Source organism: Malaclemys terrapin, chromosome 9 (genome assembly GCF_027887155.1).
Source record: "Malaclemys terrapin pileata isolate rMalTer1 chromosome 9, rMalTer1.hap1, whole genome shotgun sequence".
Taxonomy (NCBI): Eukaryota; Metazoa; Chordata; order Testudines; family Emydidae; genus Malaclemys; species Malaclemys terrapin.
The window spans coordinates 950463-977678 of record NC_071513.1 but is presented as its reverse complement, the minus strand read 5'-3'; the positions used below and the strand labels follow the sequence as shown (position 1 = coordinate 977678).

Below are 27216 nucleotides of genomic sequence, written 5' to 3'. Positions count from 1 at the left end.
TGAATGTGAATATGATGTAACTGGAATATTCTTTATGCAAAAGGTCTCTTGTAAGGAAACATTATCATTACAAAGGTTATAACCTACTGAATATATTCATCCTATTTGTATGAATGTATCATTCTTGTATCTGAAACTAGAAATATTAAGTATTACTCTGAGGTCATATTGTAATTATGCAAAGTGTGGGCCATTAATGGTGGCTTAGGATCTTGATGGCTCCCATTGACTAGGACAATTGGTTGTGAATGGGTTTATTTACCTGCAAGCCTTCCTGTGTACATAATGAAGAATGAGGTCTTACAGTGACATGTAACCATGTCACATGATACTGGAATCCATTTTAAACCTGGTGTTTTTCCATTTAGAAGGAAGGGTGGGTACCCAGAGAGACAAAAGATTCCCACCTTAGGCCAAAGCTATAAAAGGGTGTGGAACAGAACAAACGGGGCTGCCAGTCATGAGAAATCCCCTAGTTACCACCTGAGCTGGAACTAACAAGGACTGTTCAAGTGGAAAAGATTGGGCCCAGATTAGGAAGGAGTCTGGGCTGTGAAAGAAGCTTATTGGAACATCTCTAAGGGTGAGATTTTACCTGTAAACAGATTCTTCATGTATTAGGCTTAGACTTGCGTGTTTTTGCTTTATTTTGCTTGGTGACTTACTTTGTTCTGTCTGTTATTAATTGAAACCACTCAAATTCTACTTTTTATACTTAATAAAATCACTTTGGTTTATTAGTGAACCCAAAGTAAGTGATTAATACCTGGGGGAGCAAACAGCTGTGTATCTCTCTCTATCAGTGTTATAGAGGGTGGACAATTTATGAGTTTACCCTGCATAAGCTTTATACAGAGTAACACAGATTTATTTGGGGTTTGGATCCCATTGGAAACTGGGTGTCTGGGTGCTGGAGACAGGTGACCAGCTGAGCAGTTTTTGGTTAAAGTCTGCAGCTTTGGGGGCGTGGACCAGTCGTGGGTCTGTGTTGCAGCAGGCTAGCGTGCCTGGCTCAACAAGGCAGGATTCTGGAGTCCCAAGCTGGCAGGGAAAACGAGCTCAGAAGTAACTTCAGCACATCAGGTGACAGTCCCAAGGGGGTCTCTGTGACCGAAACCATCACAGGGCTCATTTAACAACAGCAGGAAATACTGTCAGTAGCTGCTATTAATATAGATTATTCATGATTTCAAATCCGTTCTCAATAACTAATCTTTCTGCCATTAAATCCATTCACACCAAGTTGAATGAAGAAAAGCCAGATTCTGATCTAAATTACTCTAGTATGAAACCAGAATAATTCCTTTAACTTTAATGGATTTACTCCAGATTTACACAGAATCTAGCTGAAAGTATCCAATACCATCCCCAGACCCATAAAAGGCAATCGTTTCAGACTGCTCTGCATATAGTTTCTATCCTGACAAGTACATTCAGAAGAGAATTAGGCATACCACTCCCATAAAGATTTATCAGTGATCTAGCCCTCTCGATAGTTGTGTCATTCCCATCACTGAAGAATCTGAGCATCTAATTGGCCCAATCAAGGGTTGATTTACAGGTTCTGACCTGCATGTTACCCTCTTCCCTGGGTCATGTCTTCCCTAAATCAGAACTTAGACCTTGTCTACACTATGGGGGGAGATCGATCTAAGTTACGCAACTTCAGCTGCGTGAATAACGTAGCTGAAGTCGATGTACTTAGCTCTACTTACTGTAGGGTCCACACTACGTGATGTCAATGGGAGACGCTCTCCCATCAACTCCCCTGGCGCTTCTTGTTCAGGTGGAGTACAGGACTGTATGGGAGAGCGATCTGCGGTCAATTTAGTGGGTCTTCAATAGACCTGCTAAATCGACCGCCAACAGATTGATTGTCGTTTGTCGATCCCCCAGTAAATGTAGACAAGCCCTAAGTTTCCATAAGAAATTTATTCTGTGAGTCAAAACTTTGCTGCAGGAAGATTCAGAGATCACCAAGTGTTAGTTCTTCACACACAGATTTTTATTCCCAACCCTTTGCCCTTTCTTCCCTCTGTTTACACGCTGGCAGTGCTACTCACCTATTTTTCTAAACCAGTGAGCCTCATGGGTCCTCATATCCAGTGTCATACTCCCTTCCGTAAAAGACTCAGCAAGTCTCCGATGTGCTGCAGAAACATGTCATTTGACAGATAGGAAACGTTTCCTGAGCAGAACAACTGCATTTCCTATGCCCAATATTAACCTACAACACACAGTATGGGGCTTCAGAAATCTGAGTAATTCAGCATGTGGGGTACCGCTCACAGGTTTGATCTAATATATTTAGAGAGAGCTCACAGAAAAACATTAGAATGTGCCCAAACTAGCATTTCCAGCTAGATATGCAGGACTGTCACAAGGGACATACAAACAAAATGAGTCATGCCCCTTCACCAAGAAATTCATTGACATTGGGGCCCAACTGGGGGTCTGTGGGGTTTGGCTTAATCTGATGGGAGGAGTTTGGGGCAAGAAAATTAATCCCCTCAGGCCCTTGAAATACTATTCTTAGGGTCCCACTCGAGTCCAATGGAGAAAACGTCTTCTTCAGTGGAGGACAGAATTAAAATTCAAATTGATCTGGACAAACTGGAGAAATGGTCTGAAAAAAACAGGATGAAATTCAACACGGACAAATGCAAAGTACTCCACTTAGAAAGGAACGATCAGTTGCACACATACAAAATGGGATATGACTGCCTAGAAAGGAGAACAGCAGAAAGGAATCTGGGAGTCATAGTGGATCAAAAGCTAAATATGAGTCAGTGTAACACTGTTGCAAAAAAAGCAAACATCATTCTGGGATGTATTAACAGGAGTGCTGTAAGCAAGACACAAGAAGTAATTCTTCTGCTCTACTCTGTGCTAATTAGGCCTCAAGTGGAGTATTGTGTCTATCTCCGTGCGCCACATTTCAGGAAAGATGTAGACAAATTGGAGAAAGTCCAGAGAAGGTAACAAAAATGATTAAAGGTCTAGAAAACATGACCTGTGAGGGAAGATTGAAAGAACGGAGTTTGTTTAGTCTGGAAAAGAGAAGACTGAGGGAAAACATGATAACAGTTTTCCAGTACATAAAAGGTTGTTATAAGGAGGAAGGAGAAAAAAATATTCTCCTTAGCCTCTGAGGACAGGACAAAAAGCAAGGGGCTTAAATTGCAGCAAGGACAATTTAGGTTGGACATTAGGAAAAACTTGCTGTCAGGGTGGTTAAGCACTGAAATAAATTGCCTAGGGAGGTTGTGGAATCTCCATCATTGGAGATTTTTAAGGGCAGATTAGACAGACACCTGTCAGGGATGGTCTAGATCAGGGGTCGGCAACATTCGGCCCACGGTCCGCCAGGGTAAGCACCCTGGCGGGCCGGGCCAGTTTTATTTACCTGCTGACGCGGCAGGTTCGGCCGATCGCGGCCCCCACTGGCCGTGGTTTGCTGTCCCGGGCCAATGGGGTCGGCGAGAAGCAGCGCAGGTGAGGGATGTGCTGGCCGCAGCTTCTCGCCGCCCCCATTGGCCCGGGACGGCAAACCGCGGCCAGTGGGGGCCGCAATCGGCCGAACCTGCCGCGTCAGCAGGTAAATAAAACTGGCCCGGCCCGCTAGGGTGCTTACCCTGGCGAGCCGCGTGCCCAACGTTGCCGACCCCTGGTCTAGATAATACTTCATCCCACCATGAATGCAGAGGACTGGACTAGATGACCTCTCAACGTCCCTTCCAGTCCTATGATTCTATTACATGAGCTCTCCACTCTCCCTGACGTGGTCATGATGTCTATAGCAGCTACAAGACTAAATGTACATTTTCTATGGGGCTTCCAAGACAGGAAGAGAGGAGAGAAAATAGCTAGTGAAAACAGAGGTTACTTCCTGTAACTAGAAATTCTTCGAGATGTGTGGTCCCTGTAATTGACACATAGGATATGCATGCACACCCTGGGCGGTGGGCAGGGGAGGCTGTGCCTCCCCAAACAGCCAGGCGTGACCCCACCCACAGTTCACCTCCAGGGTCCCGCTTTGGCGGTGCTGCTGAGCTCCAGGGGCTCGGGCATGCTGCTCCCTTCCCGGGACTGCGGTGGTGCCACGCGCTCTCCCTCCCAGCGTGCCGGGCCTGGGGGGGCTGCCGTAGTGCTGCCATGTGCGCTCTCTCTCTCTCTCTCTCTCCTGGCACGCCAGGGCTCGGGGGGGCTGCGGCGCCACCGCAAGCTCTCCTTCCCGGCACTCTGGGACTGGGGAGGCTGCAGTGATGCCGCCTCACACTCTCCCTCCCAGGGCTCTGCAGCGGGGGGGGGCTGCAAGCACTAGCTAGCCTGGGGTGGGGGCCAGCAGCTGCAGTGGGGGGGGCTCTGAGATCCGGGGGCGTGGAAGGGGCAGGGCTGGGGGCTAGCCTTCCCCAGCCAGCTGTTCCCGTGCCACCCACGATGCACACCATGCACCCGAGCTCAGAGATTTTAACAAGCATTGTCCATTGGCCTGCATATGCACAAAAGATCATCTCGTGCTCCTGAGCGAGGGTACAAGAGGCAGTGAGGGTCAATGCCCCCACAGTTCCTCTTCTTACCACGAATCCAATCCAGAGCTGAAGTAGAAGGAACAGAGGGCAGGTATTGTAATAGATATATAGGGTTACCATACGTCCTCTTTTTCCCGGACACGTCCGGCTTTTCGGCACTCAAACCCCCGTCCGGGGGGGAATCGCCAAAAAGCCGAACATGTCCGGGAAAATGCCGGCCAGGCACTTCCCCTCCCGTGGCGGCTCTGCTCCTCCCCTGACTCTTCGGCTCTGTTTAAGAGCCGAGCTGCCCGAGTGCTATGGGCTTCAGGCAGCCCCCCTTGCCACCGCCGGAGCCTGGGAGGGGAAGTGCCCAGCTGGGGGCGCAGGGTCCGGAGGCATAGGGGCTGCCCGAAGCCCAAGCACTACCGGCTTCACGGTTTGCCGGGCAGCCTCCAGATCCTGCATCCCCGGCTGGGCGCTTCCCCTCCCGGGCTCCAGCTGTAGCCCGGTAGCGCTCGGGCAGCCTTTCCGCGTGGCTGGGAGTGGGAGGGAGGAGGGGACGGAGTTAGGGTGGGGAAGGGGTGGAGTTGGGGTGGGGTGGGGAAATGGGCGGGGCCAGGGCCCATGGAGGGTCCTCTTTTTTTATTTGTTAGATATGGTAACCCTAAGATATAGACCACACATCTCAAAGAACTTTCAGTTACAGTAAGTAACCTTCATTCTGTCTTCAAGTGCTGGTCCCTATGTGTATTCCACGCGTGGGTGATTGACAAGCAGTACTCAGATTGGAGGTGTGTGCAAGGAAGCCAGAAACAAAGATGTGTGCAGCTCCGGCGCAACCATAGCATCGGCGCCTATGGAGAAACCCCGTCCGGCTCACTGTCTGATCCATCATTTGACATCGGAGGGGCAAGGCAGGATTGTGAGGAAATGCCCCTTGGTCGGCCATGGCTCCGTTCCATGATCGTGGTGGAGAGTAAGGAGCTTCCACCGTAGCCAGGTCACCAGCCTGATGGAATTCTACCAGTACCAAGTGTCCTGGCGTTGGTGGTGGTGCCAGGGGAGATGGGGACCTTGCCCGTACCAATCTCTCCAGTGCCCCAGGGGCCAATGCTGCTGGCAGTACTGACAGCTCACATATTCGGTGCCTGTCCCCAAACAGTCCATGGGCCTATCAACGGTACTGGACATTGACAGTCTCCGTGAGATGTGGGTGCAAGGTGATCTCAGTGTCGGTGGTGCCAAGGATACTGAGCAAGGTGGTGATTGCTTTCAGATATCCCTGGGCTCACTGAGTGGTCTTCCCACTCTCTTTTTCAACTTTTGAGAGGAGTCCCCGGGCCATTTCTTCGACGCAATATCCTTCAAAGTCAAGGTTGAAAGGAAGACTCCCGTCCATTGGAGGGCTGGGGTTGGAGAGCTGCTACTATAAAAATGATTTTCTGGCAGAGCTCTCTGTCCTTGTGGGATCTCGGTTGGAGCTGCTTGCAGAGGGAACACTTTTGTTGGATGTGCCCGCTCCGAGACAGCTAATGCACGAGGAGTGCTTGTCCACAACCGGGATTGCTTCTCTGGAAGTGCGACAATTCTTGAAGCCCAGAGAGCCAGGCATATCCTTATCCAGGGGGGTCGCCCAAAACTGGGGGCCGACAAGAATAAAGCCTTTTCTTTCTTCTTTTGTTGATTTTTTTTTTTTTAAAGGCACCGCCAAATAAAAGTCAAATGAAGGCTAAAGGATTTCTAAAATCTAAAGATTAACAACTGAAAAGAAGAGTTAATGATCCGCTAACAGGCAGCTAAAGGCTCCATCTCTAGTCGGGGTGGTTGAGAACTAACTGAGGACAGTTAGCCCTCAGTTGGTTAGCCTCGTGGTGCAGCACTAGAAGAGACAGCACATTTGCGGGCCCAACAGACATTGCTACCGAAGTTCTCTGATCAGCAGCACAGGGACGCAGACACAACTACAGTGGAGCACCCCATAGGGACACTGCTCAAAGAAGAAGAGGGATTTTTTGGGAGGGAGGCGAGGGGTAAACTGAAGTGAGTGTCAGTATTGTAATTAGCCCCTCATTTCTCTTACCAACTTTATATTATTTTCTGCAGTTTCTAAGTTTCAGAGGAAGAACAGAAGACACTTTAATATAAACAATCCTCTTCTTGTAAATAGCTAGGACAATGAAGAGCCCGCACTTGGCCTTTAACTACCACATTTATAAATTCGCACTGGAAACTCATAACAACAAAACAACTCTTTTCTTTTGTCATAGCTCCTGCCTGCCTAATAAAGATGCTGTTCTGAGCCCTATCTATGCAGGCAGAGTAGAGAACTGCCACTTCGGGCCATCCCAGACTGAAGCCCCTAGACCTGCTAGTGTGGATGGTACCTGATTGCTTTGACTGCATTTGTGATCATAAGTAGGGTTTCCCCTTCCCAAGGGGAAACTGTAGGAAGAGGGAGCCTTTTGTCTGAGGGAAGCAGCTAACACCGGCCCTACTAGGAATGAAGCTTTTCCAGCTCTAGTCTGCAGGCTTTCCAGAGCAGAAACACACAGCATTAACTGTACCATCAACATGTTCATAGATGTACAACCACAGAAAATGGATGGGGGCTAATTTAGCTACAACTAATCAGGAGAGAGATCTTGGAGTCATTGTGGATAGTTCTCTGAAGATGTCCACGCAGTGTGCAGCGGCAGTCAAAAAAGAAAACAGGATATTAGGAATCATTAAAAAGGGGATAGAAAATAAGACAGAGTATCTTATTGCCTTTGTATAAATCCATGGTACGCCCACATCTTGAATACTGCGTACAGATGTGGTCTCCTCATCTAAAAAAAGATATACTGGCACTAGAAAAGGTTCAGAAAAGGGCAACTAAAATGATTAGGGGTTTGGAACGGGTCCCGTATGAGGAGAGATTAAAGAGGCTGGGACTTTTCAGCTTGGAAAAGAGGAGACTAAGGGGGGATATGATAGAGGTATATAAAATCATGAGTGATGTGGAGAAAGTGGATAAGGAAAAGTTATTTACTTGTTTCCATAATACAAGAACTAGGGGCCACCAAATGATATTAATGGGCAGCAGGTTTAAAACTAATAAAAGGAAGTTCTTAACACAGCGCACAGTCAACTTGTGGAACTCCTTGCCTGAAGAGGTTGTGAAGGCTAGGACTATAACAGCATTTAAAAGAGAACTGGATAAATTCACGGAGGTTAAGTCTGTTAATGGATATTAGCCAGGATGGGTAAGGAAGGGTGTCCCTAGCCTCTGTTTGTCAGAGGGTGGAGATGGATGGCAGGAGAGAGATCACTTGATCATTGCCTGTTGGTTCACTCCCTCTCGGGCACCTGGCATTGGCCACCATCGGTAGACAGGATACCGGGCTAGATGGACCTTTGGTCTGACGCAATACGGCCATTCTTATATTCTTATGTAAACTACGTACCTGAGGTCAAGTAAGTCACAAGTGTGTCCATATCTTTAGTCCTAGAGTAGAAGAAAAATCCAGTTTTACAGAACACTTTATTATTTTATATGGTATGACAGAATACAATAACTCTAATTACAGATACAGTACTCCTGCTTTTGTCAAAAGCATATAGACTCAAAATCCATAGTGTTGTAAGACCTGGAGTAGCAGTGTTGCAGGCCTGTAGTAAGAGTGTTACGACCTGTAGATTTGTAGGCCCAAAGGAGGAGTATTGTAGGAGGAGATTTTCAGAAGGGAAGCCACAGACTCAACTTCCAAGTTTCATTTACATAGCCTTGTTTCCTTGCGATATCAGAAGTAAGCTGTATGGTACTAACTCCAACTTGGGTGCATAGCAAAGTGACGGAGCCCACTCCAAGGAGACCCGTGGTCTACCATCAACAGTATTCCTTTCCTGAGCTTTTGGGCACTCAACACAGAGTTGAAAAATGCTTGGTCTCTGGCAGCGAAGACCACACTGTTCTCAGAGCTCTTGACAGGCACATCCTCCAAATGTCAACTGGAGATGTCAACCTCAGAGAAGCAGCCTGATCTACATTCCCCACTGAGGACTGATTTAGTATCATGCTGGCATCCAGTTAACAGGAGAGGGGGAGGAGTACAGGTACTTGGAGGAAAGTTATACAAGGTGAAGAGATGGTCACACTTGATGCCACTGGGCCCACTCCTTGAAGTTCTTATTCAATTATGTCAATTGGTGTTTAGCTTGACATAACTGAATCCCATAATCACATGATAAGAAAATAAAAACCATATATACTTTTTTAAGTGGACAGTAATCGTACAGAAATGTGTTTAGCAAATGGCCTCACCTATTCTCTTTGGGTTCTGCCATGACTTTTGACAACACAAGGCGAACCAAACACCTACATGTACAAGAAAAACATAGAAAATGAGACTTAGAAATTACATCTCCATCAATATTTTGTGCCTTTTCAGCCCCAACAAGAGACAACCTTTTCTCAGCTCTTCTCCATGCCATCAATTAAATATACCTACTGAAAGATACAGGGTATCAGATTGGGATTAAGATTATAAGATTTTCCCCATTCTCATCCTTTATTTTGTCCTCCACTTTGCTAAATCAATGCCTGGCTGGCTTGGAGTAAACAATAGAAGAAATATGTTTGTCTTATAATTATTATTCTTAAAATAGGGTAAAAACATTTTAACATGATATTTTAAAAAATTACTTAGTTATCAACAAACCCAAGTTCTAGGGCTAGATACCAAACCAGTCTTTTCACCTCTGGGGATCATCGATAGCAAGTCAAATGCATTGGTTGTAATTTCATTCTAGTCACTACTGGCCATTTGTCCACATCACAAAAACAACATTAAACTCAGAGCAACTGGCCTCCACTGCTCAAGAGAGGCCTATGATAGGCTGGTTAAAGGTGTGGCAGTTCAGGATTGAGATATGTTTTGCAGTGTCATGGGATGCTCTGGACTTCAACAGCATAGGAGCTGCTGGCTAGCATAATACACATCACCTGCTCAGTTCTTCACCTTCATGAAAACTAAAAATTTATCAGATGTAATAAATTAAAAGAAAGAAAAGCAGCACAAATTCCCTTCCTTTATGGGTATCTCAAATACTCACTTTAAAGCTGTAAACACTTGTTGACAATCTTGTGAGTGCTGAGATAAATACTCCAAAGCTTTGATAGCCACAGCCTGTTGTTCATTCTGAAAACAAGTAAACATTTTCTAAAAGCTGTGCCAATTGTCAAACAACGCCATCCTACCCACAACTGGAAAATGTTTGCTGGGTTTATATGGTCTTCTCGTGGGGGAAAGGCAAGAGGATTCTGCATAAGAACATCCCCACATGCAAGGAAAAAAATCTTAACGAAAGATCCTGTGATTCCTTGCACAATCAGTCCATAGACAGAACAGAATTAATACAGCTTGGGGAAGCCATTAGAACCTGGGATATTATTAGCAAACCCCAAGAGATAGCTAAAAGGGGGGCTCTATATACGCCAATATTCATTCATTCAGTGCTCACACCATTCAGCCATTGCTCACAGACGAACAAGAGGGACAAGTAACTTTTCATAGTCCTTCAGGATTTCCCAACCCCAGAATCTGAGCTCCTTAAGAACATATAAGCAGCTTCTCCTTCTGAATTGAGCATCTTCAGCAATCAAGCCATAGAAGACAACAGAAATCCTGTAGCTTGTGACAGAAGGGAGACCTAAGGAAGCATCTGATGCAATGTCCATTTACTAATATCTATAGCTCAGGAATTTTCCTTAAGAATTCTTTTAAAACTTTATTTCTTTGGTTTAGAATAAACCTCTGCTTCACTTTATTCAACACACTTGAGTTTACATAGCAAGGTCTTCTCTAGTGTAGCACATAGCAAGAAAAACTACACGTATGACAGGCTACAGCTGCTACATTTATCTGAAAATGAAGCAGAAGTCCAAGAAAATATTATCAGCTCTCCCTACCTCTAAAGCAATCTGGGCAGCTAAACTCAGAAGGCTGGTGGCTGCACTTCCATCTGCTAGTAGCTTATCTTCATGCTGAGCTGGCTTTGCTGCTAACTTCCCCATTGCAACAATTGCTTCCACAGCTGAAATACATGAGGAACCAGCTGTTAGCAGAATTTTTCATAGAAGCACATGAAAGTATCTGTACTCTGATATTTTAATATAAATATCATACTGATTTGTGGAAAGGCTGACATCTTCAACTAATTTTCACAAGTTCCCCCTGGAAAACCTGTTCTGACTAGGTAAATATGTTAGCATTTCTCCACAGTTAAGCACTGGGCTTGCTAGAAAGATGTTAACATGGTTTTTCTGGCTACTGCAGACAGTTTTGCCAAACAATGGAAGCCTTGTCTAGCACCCCAATCTTGTCACAGAAAGCAGAACGCTCCCTCTAATAATATTACCCATAGGTCGGGTGGGGCTCCACTCTCCCATGTCTTGGCTCAAACCAACAAGAGTTACTCCAGCGGGCATTCTGCACCAAAACATTAAAAATTATGCACCAAAAATTATGTGCACCATATTTTTAAATTCTGCAAAATTCCAGAGGCTCCAGTGAGGAAAGCAGGATTGGGCCCAGACAAGCAGGCAGGCAACAGATAAAGAGACTGGAAAACAGGTTGGGAGCCCTGAGAACCTTAGTGGCAGGAGTAAGGGAAGGAGTAAGTTCAGGCATGGGGAATTCAGATCCCTAAAACAATTACTTGAAATGGTGAAATCTGAGCTGATGAAAGTGTCATTCTTAGGGTTACCATACGTCCGGATTTTCCCGGACATGTCCGGCTTTTGGGGGCTCAAATCCCCGTCCGGGGGGAAATCCCCCAAAAGCCGGGCATGTCCGGGAAAATCGGGAGGGAGGGCTGGGCCGGGGTCGCGGGGCCGGGCGCGCGGTGCCGGGCCGGGAGCCGGGCCGGGGCCGCGGGGTCGGGCCGCTGAGGGGGTGCGCGGGGCTGGGGGGTCGGGAGCCGGGGGGTCAGGCCGGGAGCCGGGCCGCCGGGGGGGGTGCGCGGGGCCGGGAGCCGGGCCGCCGGGGGGGTGCGCTGGGCAGCGGGGCCGGGAGGTCGGGCCGGGAGCCGGGCCGCCGGGGGGGTGCGTTGGGCCGCGGGGCCGGGAGCCGGGGAGTCGGGCCGGGAGCCGGGCCACCAGGGGGGTGCGTTGGGCTGCGGGGCCGGGAGCCGGGGGGTCAGGCCGGGAGCCGGGCCGCCGGGGAGGGGGGGTGCGTTGGGCCGCGGGGCCGGGAGCCGGGGGGTCGGGCCGGGAGCCGGGCCGCCGGGGGGGGTGCGCTGGGCCGCGGGGCCGGGATCCGGCGGGTGCGCTGGGCCGCCGGGGCCGGGAGCCGGGGGGTGCGCTGGGCCGCCGGGGCCGGGAGCCGGGGGGTGCGCTGGGCCGCCGGGGGCCGGCTGGCAGTGCTGGGCGGGCCGGGGGTGGTCGGCCGGGGGCCGGGGCCGGCACCCCAGGGCCGCAGCCGACCCAGGCTGGAGCCGCCGGGGGGCCAGCCTGGGCCGCACCTCCTCCCCCCACACCGCCCCTTACCTGCCCAGGCTTCCCGCGAATTAAATGTTCGCGGGAAGCAGGGGAGGGGGCGGAGACTTTGGGGAGGGGGCGGAGTTGGGGCGGGGGAGGGGCGGGGCTGGGGGCGGGGCCAGGGCCCCGTGGAGTGTCCTCCTTTTGGAGGCACAAAATATGGTAACCCTAGTCATTCTGTATCTAGATAAACAAGTGATTTAAGGAAAAAGAGTGAGAAGTTAATTCTGCAGAGGCTGGAGGAAATTAAAACAGCTGAAAATTGTTAAAATGTTAAAAAGAAAAAAAGTGTTATAGGAAGAGAATTCTTGGTTTCTTTGCAGCCATTTGAAGGAAAAATGGGCCCTTTTCCAAAGGAATGTCTGTAAATAATCCAGGCAAAGAGACAATCTGATTGAAATCATTTGACTATGGACAATTTAGTCAAATTCGCTAAAAGAACATAATTCCACTGGAACTTAACTGCCCCCAAATGTATAAAAGGGAATGTAATCTACGTACAGCTGTGTAAAAATTATTAGAGCTGTGCAAAGGATGTTAAGAAAAAGAGAATGTATGCATGTATGTATGTATGTATGTATGTATGTGTGCAAATATATTGTGTAAATGTGATGTTTTAAGGACCTAAATCAACACTCCTGGTTTGTAAAACTCTTGTTTTGTTGGTTTAAGACGAATTCATAGAATCATAGAATATCAGGGTTGGAAGGGACCTCAGGAGGTCATCTAGTCCAACCCCTGCTCAAAGCAGGACCAATTCCCAACTAAATCATCCCAGCCAGGACTTTGTCAAGCCGGGCCTTAAAAACCTCTAAGGAAGGAGATTCCACCACCTCCCTAGGTAACCCATTCCAGTGCTTCACCACCCTCCTAGTGAAATAGTGTTTCCTAATATCCAACCTAGACCTCCCCCACTGCAACTTGAGACCATTGCTCCTTGTTCTGTCATCTGCCACCACTGAGAACAGCCGAGCTCCAACCTCTTTCAACTACCTGAAGGGGGGGTTCCAAAGCAGCTATCAAATCCCCCCTCATTCTTCTCTTCTGGAGACTAAACAATCCCAGTTTCCTCAGCTTCTCTTCATAAGTCATGTGCTCCAGCCCCTTAATAATTTTTGTTGCCCTCCGCTGGACTCTTTCCAATTTTTCCACACCCTTCTTGTAGTGTGGGGCCCAAAACTGGACACAGTACTCCAGATGAGGCCTCACCAATGTTGAATAGAGGGGAATGATCACGTCCCTCGATCTGCTGACAATGCCCCTACTTATACAGCCCAAAATGCCGTTAGCCTTCTTGGCAACAAGAGCACACTGTTGATTCATATCCAGCTTCTTGTCCACTGTGACCCCTAGGTCCTTTTCTGCAGAACTGCTACCTAGCCATTTGGTTCCTAGTCTGTAGCAGTGCATAGGATTCTTCCGTCCTAAGTGCAGGACTCTGGTTTTGGTTTGGTTTTTGTTTTTGTTTGGTTTTTAAATAATACCACTAAAAATCCATTTGAACTTTTTATTCAAAGATGCAAAACTGACAGACACTTTTTGCCAGACACAGGTAATTAGTGTTGTTTGGCTCTGATATTTAGCATTTAACCCTTAAGGTACCTCAATGCTTTATAAAGTTCAATATCTTTTTAAAGACCAACTAGGAGAATGGGGAGAGATTCTAGATTTTTTTGGTAACCAAGTAGCAGATAAGAGCTGCAGTAAAAGAATAAGAAATGAAAAAGACAGTACCCTCTGGAGCAATAGCAGGGATGAGGTGCACAAAGTAGCAATGTTAGGAACAATGAAGTTGGCTCTGAGTAATCAGACTTTCACTTTTATAAGGGTATATGGAAACTGTGAGCACAAAAGAAACAGTCACACCTTATGTAAAAATTGATATGATTAATATAATGTTATAGAAGTTAAACTATGAAAAAATGTGCATTTTCCTATGACATATGCAGTGTATATTATAGAAGGGGTGAAAAGAACAAAAATGCAAGCAAAACATGCTACTTAATTAAAATTCTATTAGGGCTCCAAAAAGGAGCCACAATAGGTTGTGTTTTCTTTTTCAGATCGCTGTGTGTTTTGGAAGCAGGAGGCAAAAGTGGAAAGTAATCAAAACTCAGGTGGAAGTTCATTGTGTCCCTTTAAGACAGAGTCTCTGAGCTCTGCTGATGGCTTTGAGTCCAAAAGCAAGCTAAAAAGCATCTGTTTTGATGCAAATTACCTAGCTGATAGAGGAAGGAGAGAACTGCCCATAAATGATAGCACAAAGGAGCTGCAGATAATGGACATACCTGGTCAGCAAACAAGCTACTTGTAATCAAAAAGACTCCGATTATGGCCCTCCAGAAAGGAAGGCAGAAAAAGGAGTCAAGCCTGAGAATAGGAGTAGACATCGTCTAAGGACCCCCAAGAGTCCGTGGACCACCGGTTGAGAACCACTGACCTAGAATACAATGTATGGAAGAAAAGGAGGGGGTTGGAGACGGAGACCTATGAGATTCCATCAGAAAGTGGGAGAGAGGAGGACCACCCATCAAAAAACCTGACAGAACGGTCAGAGAGATAAGAGGAGACTTAGGAAAGTACAGTATCACAAAAGACCAGGGGAGATAAGAAGTCAAGAAGAGGATGATCAACAATGTCAAAAGCAACAGAGACTCAGGAAATCAAGGATGCAACTGAGGCACTGACATTTGGCCAAGAGGAGGTGATTAGAGTCTTTGGTGAGAGCAGTTTCAGTGGAAAGGGCAGAAGATAGATTGGAGAGGGTCTAGGATGTAGCTGGGGAAGACAAACTTGAGACAGTGATGCAGATAGCATTTCCAATTAGTTTCCAGGTGAAGGGGAGAAAGGAATTTAGGGCATAGGTGGAGAAACAGGCTAAGTCAAAGGCAGCTTTTTTGTTGGGAAAAGACCAAATCAATGAAACTGCAAAATAATCATGTGTTCATATGTACACAGCAACATATTACCCTTCTGATTGTTTCTACCTTTTTCAGTGTTACCCTCCAAGACCGCAACCTTATACACACTGAACTGAGTGAAGATGCTGCTAGGATCACACCTCGCTGCTTCCTTCACTGCCTCTTTTGCCTGTTGACAGAAAAGATTAACACGATTTTATCGCAGTCATGACAAGGAGTCAGTAACACACATTGTAGTTGGGTGAGCTAAACTGAGAGAGAAGATATTAATGATTATATACGTGCTGTATAAATCCACAGCTGTATAAAGCTTGGTGTTTTACAGACAAAAAAAAGTCCATGCCCTGAGGATCTTAAAAGTCTTAAGTTATCCATAGCTGAAAAACAAAATAAAAGTCACAAAAATAAGCTTTTGAGCACATATAGAGGGACAATAAATGTTAATGTTGCAGTTAAACGTTTAAAACTCAAGAAATGCTAAAATTACAGTTGCAAACACACCCTTAATTCTGACCCCTTAACAATACAGTCGTTAATTCCAGGGTCACACACTGTTTCTCAACTGATACAAAATAACATCAGGCCATTTCTTCCACAACCTTGAAAGTTTCACCTTGTGAGCTAAGAAGTAAGAGTGAAATTCAGCCCAGTGCAGGCGGCCAGCACAAGGCATAGGCTCTATTACAGTCTCACTGTGCTGACCCGCTGGATGGGGTGAAATTCACCTTGAATGAGGTAGGGGTCTGCAGAGCATCTTGTTTATAAATGACTCTCCTGGACTCTACTTGGCATACACAGCATACATGGAAACAGAAGTTGCCACATATATTCAAGGTTAGATAATCGTGTTTTGCTTTGTCCCTGTCTAGTGGTGGCTGGAAGAAAAAGGTTGATGAACTTGCTGGGCATCCCTGATTCTCAGATGTGGGTCATTCAGCTCTGGCAGTGCAGGCTCTTGCATTTAGATGTAGAAGTCCCAGGTTCAACCTCTGCTGTCAGGGTATGTATGGGGATTAGAGCTGGATGGACTTCTAAAACTCAGGCAAGCTTCCTCATCATGTAACCCATACCCACTTAGTGTGATGCTCTGTCCCTCTCTAGTGGTGGCTGGGAAACATATAGAGATTGATGAGCTGGCTAACAGAGTGGGACTTTTTAATTCAGGCAGTCAAGGCTTCTGCTTTAAGATCCAGAGAGCCAGGGTTCTATGCTACTGCCAAAGGACCCACTCGGGGTACAGCATAAGTGAAGAAGGCTAGTAGTGCCACCAATAGTTAACACTGTCGGACACTTCAAAATACTATTTCCAGTTGCTTATAACATTGCCAAACTTTGTCCCTTCAAGCTAGAATTTTCCATGCCGAGTGTCTGCCTCTGGCTGAATTTTTTTGGAAAGTTTCAGGTCAAATGGTTCAGCCATTTCTGAGGATGAGATTAAGGAAAATACATTGTTTGGCCCAAATTAAAAGAGTATTACAACCATTTTGTTAAGAAGTTCTAGAGCCTTCATGCTTTGGAGCAAGAATTTTAAATTTGTCAGGGCAGTTCTCCTAGTATCAGAGATGCGCCTTTTGCTGTCCCTTGAAAATTTCGCCCAAATTTGCCAAGCTAGGAGCCTTTGAAAAGTCTCAATCTTTACATACTCAGTAGAGACTTCTTAGAGTTTGGCAGCTACATTTTCTGATGATTCCATCTGCACTAAGCATGCTCCAGCCCAGCCTGGAGGTGCTGAGGAGGACTTTTGCTGAAATTGTTCCTTCTATCGGCCAGGGGGCTGACGTGGCACTGGGCATAGCAACTGAGAGCAGGGAGACTGTCTCTCCTATGCTCTCAATGCTCCTGATACTACCAAGCAGTCAGCATGGTGAAAGAGGATGCAGCCGAGCCTGATTTGAATTCAGAGGGATGAAGAATGATGGACAAGAAGAAGGGATTGCAGGAACCATGCAGGGGGAGGGAAGTAGAAGTTAGGGCGGGAGGAGGGTGGATAGGCACAGAGGGAGGCAAGAGCTGGAGTGGGAGTGGGGAATGGGTAAGAGTAGAGGGGGATGGGGTCCAAAGCTAGGGTGAGGGTTGGACAGGAGCAGAGGGTATATATGAGAAGAAGGGGACTGGGACAGTGGGGGACTGGTGGCTGGTCCATGGAGATGTTAATAGCCTACTACTGCTACCAGTTAGGGGATGGAGCCCAAAGCCATGCAGCCAGAGCCCGGGGCTGGAACCCAAAGCCTCGCAGCCAGAACGTACTTCCCTGCCACGCCCGGGCTTAAGCCCAGATCCTGAGCCCCACCTCCCCCTGGGAAGATGGGGAACTCACCGGCTGCCTGCTCCTCCAGCATTGTGCCCCAGGGGTCTCCAGAGGGAGGCAGTGCCCAACACTTGCTGGAAGCCCCAGCAACCAACACCAAGGCATCCAGGAGCACCAGGGAGGGGGAGGAGCCGCTGCTCTCCCCCTTCCCCATCACAGCCCAGGAGGCTGTAGCCCAGGGGTGGGCAAACTACGACCCACAGGCCAGATCCGGCCCCTCAGGGTTTTGGATCCAGCCTGCGGGATTACCCTCCCCGTGGCACCGTGGGCCCTGCTTTGCTCCAGGAAGCGGCCAGCACCACGTCCCTGCGGCCCCTGGGGGAGGGAGGGCAGAGGGCTCTGCGCACTGCTCTTGCCTATGGGTACCTCCCCCAAAGCTCCTATTGGCCTGGAACGGGAACCGCAGCCAATGGGAGCTTCGGGGGAGGTACCCACAGGCAAGGGTGGCGCACTCAGCCCTCTGCGCCCCCTCCCCCAGGGGCCGCAGGGCCATGGTGCCAGTCGCTTCCAGGAGCGGCATGGGGCTGGGGCCGGCAGGGAGCCTGCCCTGGCCCCGCTGTGCGCTGCTGCCACCCCGGAGCAGCTCCAGGTAAGCGGTGCCAGGCTGGAGCCCTCACCGCGAACTCCTCCTGCACCCCGCACCCCAACTCCCTATCCTGAGCCCCCTGCTGCACCCCAAAACCCCTGCCCTGAGCCCCCTACCACACCCTGCACTCCCTTCTGCACCTCAACCCTCTGCCCTGAGCCCCCTTCTGCACCTTGCACCCCTCCTGCACCCTAACCCCCAGCCCTGAGCCCCCTCCCACACTGTGCACCCCCTCCTGCGCCCTGCACCCCTCTTCTGCCCCAACCCCTTGCCCTGAGCCCCTTTCTGCACACCGCACCCCCTCCCACACCCCAACATTCATGGCCCTGCAAGCAATTTCCCCACCCTGATGTCGCCCTCCAGCCAAAAAGTTTGCCCACTCCTGCTGTAGCCACAAGAAAAACCCTTGGTGGCCACATTTGAGAAACGCTGGTCTAAAGAACTCCAAAAAGCAACTCCGCCCTTCCAGAGACCAGACTCCAGTAAATTGTTCACTATTTTCCCAGCCTCTTTAACGCTCCCCTTTCCTTCAGTTCCAAAAATGTTACTGGGCTGGGACACATGAGGGTGCAGCACTGCTCCCCTAACATCTGTCATACACATTAGTAGAATACAGTGAGTTTCCAAGAGACTCTTACTGTGCTACAGGACCTGAGACTTGCAGCGTCTTGCAGCGTCGGGTTGGTGTGTACACAGGAAAGTGAATGCCCTCAACTTCATGAGAATATCACACTAGTTGCTGTGAATCTAACTTCAAGGAGCAGCTCTGGCTGCACCTCACAGCATGTCTCTGCTCTCCATTCAGAATTAGAGACCACATAGGCAGTATCAGCAGGCAAGTTTGTACATCATTTGTAAAGTACAAACATAGCTTAGAACTCCATCTAGTGATCACTTAAAGCAAGTGCTCAAGATGCTTTTTTAATTTAGGCAAAATGAATTAATTTTGTAAGTCCTATCTTAAGAGTAGCAAGATTTTTAGACTTACACACAAATGATACTAGTTATGAGTCTGCTCTAGTGACACTAGCTGTTATGCTAAGAGGCACAAAGATAACTTGCGCCATGTGATCTCTCTAGGTCTTTATAGCTGTTAATGCATACTTCCTTGCAATCATTTTGTTACTCAGCTCATTGAAATTAGTGGTCTGATGACATGCTGAAATATAACTTTACACAAGACAGTCCATTTACCAGTAACTCCAAGGCAGCCTTGCTATACAGCAGCTTTTCAATCACATCAAGCTCAAACTTCTTGTCTTTCAAGGCCCTCCCAACTTTTCCACCTTTGTGTCTTTTTACATTGCTCCCCATCTGTCTGTTCCACCAGTGATGCAGTCATGCTGCTTCATCTCTCTGAGCTGGTGCACTTTGAAGAAAAAACTTCTACCACGACACCCTTAATAAATTACCCAACTAATAATGTCCATGTCAAGTAGCAAATGGGGATAGTTTTATATTTCCATTTTAAAACATAGTAGTATCAAAAACATTGTATTATCAAGACGTGACAAATCTCCACTTTTGCCATTTTATTTATCTGCTGGACCGCTTCTCTCTACTATATCATTTCTTTACATTGTAAGCTGTTTGTGGCAGAAATCATGCCCTCTATTATGTTTGTACAGGATCTAGAAGTGGGGGGACCCTAATGAAAACAAATATATTAATAATTAAGTGGGTACATTTTTAAACCTTAAAGTCCCAAGTGTAATCATGTAACTCAAAACAGAAAAGCTACAGAACAAACTTCCATTCCCCTTTAACCTTTCACAATTTGAAATCAAGTCCCATTGACACTGCAACACACCCCCACGCCTGCCCCCCCCCCCCCCCCACACACACATACTTTTTCAAGTTGTTTCAGATGAAAGTAGCAGGAAGCCATATTCCTCTGCAACTTAGCCAAGTTCTGATCTATCTGCCCAGATGAATAGAAGCTGAGAGAATAGTTATACCACTGAAGGGCTTCAGAGTAGTTTTTTGCCTAGAAATTTAAAAAAAAAAAAAAATTAAAAACAGCCACATTGAAGTTTAAATTGACTACATTTTCCTAAGCTAAATACATCAGGCTTCATAAGAATCAAAAGGTTGAAATAGTCAAATACATTCATAGATTCCAAGGCTAGAAGGGACCCTTGTGATCATCTAGTCTGACTTCCCATATGGCACAGACCACAGAACATCCCCAAAATAATTCCTAGAGCAGATCTTTTAGAAAAACATCCAATCTTGATTTAAAAACTGCCAGTGATAGAGAATCCACCATGACCCTTGGTAAACTGTTCCAGTGGTTAATCAGCCTGTTAAAAATTTACACCTTATTTCTAGTCGCAATTTGTCTAGCTTCAACTTCCAGCCATTGGATCGTATTACAGACTTTCACTTCATTAAATATAACAGGGTCTAACCAGCATGGTTTCTGCAAAGGAAAATCATGTCTTGTCTGTGAGAATTCTTTGAACATGTCAATAAAGTAGTAGATAAAGGAGAATCAATTAACAATTTATTGAGGGCTTCAAAAAGCCTTTGGCTAGGATCCTTAAAGAAACTTAGTTGTCATGGGATGAGAGGCAAAGTATTGTCATGGATTAAAAACTGCTTCGGAGATGAGAAACAGAGGATATGAATAAATGGTCAATACTCATCATGACTAAAAGTTAAGAGCAGAGTGACTTAAGGTTCTATATTAGGTATGTGGTGTTTAAGATATTAATTAACAATCTGGAAAGGCATGTAAGCAGTAAGGTAGCAAAATTTGCAGATGACAGAGTTATTTAGGCTAATCAAGACCAGAGAATGGGAAACACAATGGTAGATGAAGTTAAGTGTTGATAAACACAAAGTAATATACACTATAAGGAACAAATTGAACTATTCATATACCTCATAGGGTTCTAAATTAGTTGTAATAAATCAAAAAACGGACCTCGGCATCATTGTGGACAGCTCAATGAACATCTTTGCTCAATGTGCAACTGCAGTCAAAAACGCCAACAAGACGTTAGGATGCAAAGCAATGGGTTGGTGATAATATAGAAAATATTATAATGCAATTATATAAATGAATGGTGCAACCTCATCTGAATAGTGTGTACAGTACTGGTGACCCCATTTCAAAAAGAATATTGCAGAATTAGAAAGGCATTCAGAGGACAATAAATTATTAAAGACCTGAAAAAACTCACATGCAGCACTGGTCGCCCTGCCTATTACTATACTATTAATGTTACCCAACAGTTCTCTTGATAAAACTCTGTTTTCAGTGACATATAAAACTTTGCCAAACTTTAATCCTTTAAACTTAAATTTTTTGCGCTATGTATCTGCCTCAGATTGAATTTTTTTAGAAAATTTCAGGAAAAACAGTTCAGCCATTTTTGAAAACGAGGCTTGGGAAACATCTGTTGTTTTGCCCACGTAAAATAATTCTGGTGACTTTCTTTGAACAGAACTTTGGAACGGGGACTTAAAATTTGGTAGGGGTGGCGCTTGTGTAATCACTGTGAAAATCCATCCAAATCTGGCCAAGTTTTAAGCCTTTGAAAAATTACAGTTTGCGCATGCTCAGTAGAGATTTAGCTGCTAAAATCTCTGAAGATTCCATTCTCCATGAGTATACTCAATCCTCCCACAGCTCCAAGTGCTGGACAGACCGTGTATGCACTATCCCCACACAGCAACTGAATATGTTCCATCCCCTGATAATTCATACATGTGACAAGACTGGGCATGCCCTATCTCCACCAAGCAAATGAGCAACCTTCCTCCAGCCCAGGACTAGGAGGCGAAGCTGGACTTCCCATGTCATGGCTGCTCCCAAGGACTCCAGGCCAGAGTGCGGCTAGGCACTGGAACTAAGAGCACGGAGCCTCTCTCTCCTGTGCTCTCAATGATCTCCTTGCAGGCCCCACACAGCATGGAGGAGGAAGCCATCTGATTGGAATGCCAAGGGGACAGAAGTCAGAGCATGGGGAGAGAAAGAAGTAAGTTGGGATAAGGAGCCTAGTGAAACTGGAACTGAGACTGGCTGCACAAGGAGAGTGGGACTGGGAACTGAGGGGGGAGAGGAGGCTGGGTCCTAGTGAGAGAAACAGGGGTGGCGACCGGGAACTAGTTGTCGTTGGCTGCAGGAAGGAGTAATGAGGTCAGACAAGAAGCTGAAAGATGTGGGCAGACTGAGACTGGCAGGACAAAAAAAGTGGGACTAAGGAACCAGGGAGGAGAGGGGAGACAGTTCTGACAAGGTGCAGGAGAGAACTGTGATTGGCTGGGCAAAGAGAATGGGACAAGGAGTCAGGGAAGGGGCAAGAAATGGAGGAATGATACTGAGATTGGATGAGGAGCCCAGGAAGGAAGACTGACTGGGAGCCAATGGGGAGACAAGGGAAAAACCAACTGGAGGAGGAACCAGGAGGGAGGTGGAACTGGGACTTGCTGGGCAAGGAGGAAAGTGGAGAGGAGGAGAGGAAAGTGATTAGGAACAGTCAGCATGGATTCACCAAGGGAAAGTCATGCCTGACTAACCTAATTGCCTTCTATGACGAAATAACTGGCTCTGTGGATGAGGGGAAAGCAGTGGATGTGTTATTCCTTGACTTTAGCAAAGCTTTTGATACAGTCTCCCACAGTATTCTTGCTGGCAAGTTAAAGAAGTATGGGCTGGATGAATGGACTATAAGGTGGATAGAAAGCTGGCTAGATTGTCGGGCTCAAGGGGTAGTGATCAATGGCTCCATGTCTAGTTGGCAGCCAGTATCAAGCGGAGTGCCCCAAGGGTCAGTCCTGGGGCCGGTTTTGTTCAGTATCTTCATTAATGATCTGGAGGATGGCGTGGACAGCACTCTCAGCAAGTTTGCAGATGACACTAAACTGGGAGGACTGGTAGATACACTGGAGGGCAGGGATAGGATACAGAGGGACCTAGACAAATTAGAGGATTGGGCCAAAAGAAATCTGATGAGGGTGAACAAGGACAAGTGCAGAGTCCTGCACTTAGGATGGAAGAATCCCATGCACTGCTACAGACTAGGGACCGAATGGCTAGGCAGCAGTTCTGCAGAAAAGGACCTAGAGGTTACAGTGGACGAGAAGCTGGATATGAGTCAACAGTGTGCCCTTGTTGCCAAGAAGGCTAACGGCATTTTGGGCTGTATAAGTAAGGACATTGCCAGCAGATCGAGGGACGTGATCATTCCCCTCTATTCAACATTGGTGAGGCCTCATCTGGAGTACTGTGTCCAGTTTTGGGCCCCACACTACAAGAAGGATGTGGAAAAATTGGAAAGAGTCCAGCGGAGGGCAACAAAAATTATTAGGGGGCTGGAGCACATGACTTATGAAGAGAAGCGGAGGAAACTGGGATTGTTTAGTCTGCAGAAGAGAAAAGTGAGGGGGGAAGAGAAAAATGAAGAGAAAAATAGCTGCTTTCAGCTACCTGAAAGGGGGTTCCAAAGAGGATGGATCTAGACTGTTCTCAGTGGTACCAGATGACAGAACAAGGAGTAATGGTCTCAAGTTGCAGTGGGGGAGGTTTAGGTTGGATATTAGGAAAAACTTTTTCACTAGGAGGGTGGTGAAGCACTGGAATGGGTTACCTAGGGAGGTGGTGGAATCTCCTTCCTTAGAGGTTTTTAAGGTCAGGCTTCACAAAGCCCTGGCTGGGATGATTTAGTTGGGGATTGGTCCTGCTTTGAACAGGGGGTTGGACTAAATGACCTCCTGAGGTCCCTTCCAACCCTGATATTCTATGATTCTATGAAATGAGAAGCCTGAGGAGTGGAGAATGGGACTGGGGAGGTGAGTAGAATGGAACTAGGTCAAGAAGCCAGAGGTGGGAAAGAGACAGGACTGGAACAGAGGCAGATTGGAGGGAATGGGGACAGAAGGGTGGATGTTGGGGACTATGGGCAGAAGAGTCTGCACCCACTGGAGGCACACACCTCCAGAGCCTGAAATGGAACCCAAGAATCCTTAGTCTCACCTTTCCTCTGCTGTCAGCAAATAGCTGTGAAACTCACTAACAAAGTGTGTGTCCCATTCCCCTCTAGTTCTGGTCCACATAGAGGATGATGACATACTACTGGTATCAATTACTCTGTTAGCTCAAGTGGCAGAGGTCTGTACAGTGAATCTAAAAGTTCTAACCCTACAGATGAACCATGTCAGTGTCAGTATGATGTCATACGATGGAATTTGTTTCTTCAGTTTGTGCTGGAAAATTTAGGAAATTACACACATAAAACTGAACTACAAGAGCATTATTACGGTTGCAAAGTAAAGCACTCAAAGGTGGGATATTCCAGAATTCAGAGGAAGTGTGGAGTTTTGGAAAAAATACAGGTAGGTATATCATTTGAGGATATGGAACTCAAACAATGTCAGGGAGAATTTTAGAATGTAGTCCTGTTCGGTGGGTAGATCAAATGGAGCCAAGCTTGCAGACACCACAAGTGGAGTCTGGAAAACTGTGTCATGTAGGTGCATGCAGCCATGTGGCCTAACAGTGAAAGACACTGGCGCACTATAGCTCACGGTCTGCGGGTAATGCATGAAATCATGTTGCTTATTGTATGAAATCTGTCTGCGAGGAGCAGTGCTCTCAGAGAAACAGAGTCCAACATCGCCTCTATAAAGTTTATTGCCTTTGTTGGTAATATTATGGACTTGTCTTCATTTATGCAAATGCCAGGGGCTGCTAAAAGTTGTATGAGAAACCCTGTTGCTGACCTGACCTTCTGACGAGACCAGCCTACCAGGAGCTAATTGTCTCGGTATGGAAACACCGTATAGCCCTGGGTGGCTCATCTGGGATGCTACCACAAAGAAAACCTTCGTAAATACACTGGTTGCTGTAGTGAGCCCAAAGGGGAGGGCCTGAAATTGGAAATGTTTGTGGCCAACTGTAAAATGTAGTGCAATGGGTGAAGGTCCACATGGAAATACGGATCCTTTATGTTAAGAGCCGCAAACCACATCCCTTTCTGAAGAGAAGGGATTATTGATACCAACGTAATCATCCAAAATTTCGGCTTTCGAATAGATGTTGAGTCGCTGAAGGTCCAGGATGGGTTTCCACCCTCCGTCTTTGTGGAGGATTAGGAAATCTGGGGAGTAGAACCCCATCCCACAGTAATGAGGCGGGATGCAATCCATTGCCCCTCAATGTAAAAGGGATTCCACCGCCTGTTGAAGAATTATCTTGTGAGAGTGGTCCCCGAAGGGAGCCCAGGAAGGGGGTTTGTGAGGTGGGAAGGAGAGGAACTCTATGAAGTATCCCTTATGGATAATCTCGTTCTGGTAATGGGCAAAGAGTGTAAGACAGCCCCAAAGATGACAGGGGAAGAGGTGGGTGGCGTCAATGGTGGTACACACGTCTTGATCAATATGTCAAAAATGGCTTATGGCCAGCAGTTAACAGAGGTAGAGGCTGTGGCAGTATAGGGGGCCAAGAAGCAAGTTTCTGATTCCTCTGGCGCTTGTGTGGAGGTGCAGTTGGGCACTGGTAAAAAGGTGCATGAGGATGAGGTGGCCTTGGGCTGATTCTGATGTTTCCTCCTGGGGGCTGGAGTATAAATCCCCAGTGTGTACAGAGTTAATCTTGAATCCTTTAGTGAGTGCAGGGACTCGTCCATTTTCTCATTAAAGAGGTTGCACTTGTCAAAGAGGAGGTCCTGGATGGTGTTTTGGGCCTCCCTAGGAAACCCTGACGATTGCAGCCAAGAGTCCCCCCTACAATTAAACCAATGGCCAAATTTCTGGAAGCTGTTTTCTGCAGTGTCCACTGCAACCTGCAGGGCTTCTTTTGCCACGAGCTTCCCTTAATCTAAAAGGGACTGAAATTGGGCCCTGTCCTTTGAGGGAAGCTTATCTCTGAAGTCTGCAAGCCTGGAATAGTTATTAAAGTCGTATTTAGCTAACAAAGCTTGGTAGTCAGTGACATGAAATTTCAGGCCCGCAGAGAAGACCTACTTCCCCAGGAAGTCCAGTCTCTTAGAGCCTTTATCTGCCACAGTGGCCCTTTGATAGTGTGACAGAGCTCTTTCTGTAGCCATCTGTAAGTTCAGAACAAGATGGGAAAATAAAAATTCATCTCCTTTGGCAGGAACAAAGTATTAACTCTTAGCTTTTTTTGGTGTAGGGCACAGGATGCTGGACTGTGCCTTACCGCTCTGGCTAGTTCTAGTATGGCCTCATTGATCAGAAGGGCCTCCTTAATCAGTCCCTGTGGTTGTAAGATGGCCAGGAGCTGGTGTTGAAGATCCTGGAACTCCTCTAATGGGATCTGTAGGTTACTGGCAACCCTTTGTAACAGCTCCTGGTACTGCCAGTGGTCATCCAGCAGAGAAGACAAAGAAGGGGTAACCACACTGTCCAGGGACAATGAAGAGGCACTCATTGGATCTGTCAGGACCTGTGGATCTGGTTCCAGTTCTTCTCCTCGTACACCAATGGATCTGAAGAAGGGCCCAGACCCCTGCCATAAGGATCTCACTTATCCCAATAAGGCCAGAAAAAGGAATCAATTGGTTGCAGGGGATCCCAAGGGAAACAGGGTGTGGGAGGTCATACCTGGAGAAAGAGTTAGTGTAACCCCTTGACCATCAGGGCTCAAGTGTCTCTGGGGAGATACTGGTGCAACTATCTCCTCTGACTCATCCAAGTCAGAGAACCATTCCATCAGTAGTGGCAGAGCGATCAGTACCATGGCACTCCTGACAGATGACTGGAAATGGGACTGCTCCTGGGACATTGATATGGACTGCTCCTCCGAAGTTAGGACATTCCTCAAGAGGGCACAATTGGAAAGAAGTGGAGACCGTAAATAAGGGAGGAATATATCCTCCAATATTATGTACGCCTCCGTAAACCCAGGTGTCCAAGGGCTTCCAGCAGTCAAGTCTGATGGACTTGGTGCATCTGCAGCAGCCAGACGATCTTTAGATGAACAAGGCAGTGCCAACAACAGATCCAGAGCAGCACTTGTAGATGGAACTGGCCAACATCTGTCCTTACGCTTTGGTACTGAGGTGACCAACAGAACCAGCAGATCTTTCCTTTTATATGCCTTTCCCTCCAATCTGATGGTCTTCTGCAGAGTCAATTCCTTAAGTTCTGTAAGCATCATCTCATCCAACCTGGGCAGTCTCGGGGCGGAAGCACATTTGCCCATGAGAGTTCCCTAGAAGAGGAGTTGTTGGGCTTAAATGTAGAAGGCTCCACTCCACAACACATGCAAAGGCACTGCTGGTCAATTGAGGCTGATGTACCAGGGTGGGAGGGTCTCCCTAGCCTAGATGAGAGAGGGTCCTCATAGCCTTCTCTATCAGGTGTTTTTGTAGGCGAAGCTCCCAGGCTTCTGAAGTTCT

General features: G+C 47.0%; 1 protein-coding gene across 1 annotated transcript in view; it reads right to left on the bottom strand.

The window, feature by feature from the left end:
- TEX11 (testis expressed 11) overlaps positions 1 to 27216 on the bottom strand; it is a 113225-nt gene that overhangs the window by 37593 nt on the left and 48416 nt on the right. Inside the window, exons 15-21 of the mRNA XM_054040050.1 lie at positions 19698 to 19835; positions 15021 to 15123; positions 10465 to 10589; positions 9609 to 9694; positions 8818 to 8871; positions 7961 to 8001; positions 2064 to 2150 (exon numbers count right to left, since the gene is read on the bottom strand). Of these exons, the coding sequence (XP_053896025.1) occupies positions 2064 to 2150; positions 7961 to 8001; positions 8818 to 8871; positions 9609 to 9694; positions 10465 to 10589; positions 15021 to 15123; positions 19698 to 19835 (634 nt within the window). The remainder of the gene's footprint in view (positions 1 to 2063; positions 2151 to 7960; positions 8002 to 8817; positions 8872 to 9608; positions 9695 to 10464; positions 10590 to 15020; positions 15124 to 19697; positions 19836 to 27216) is intronic.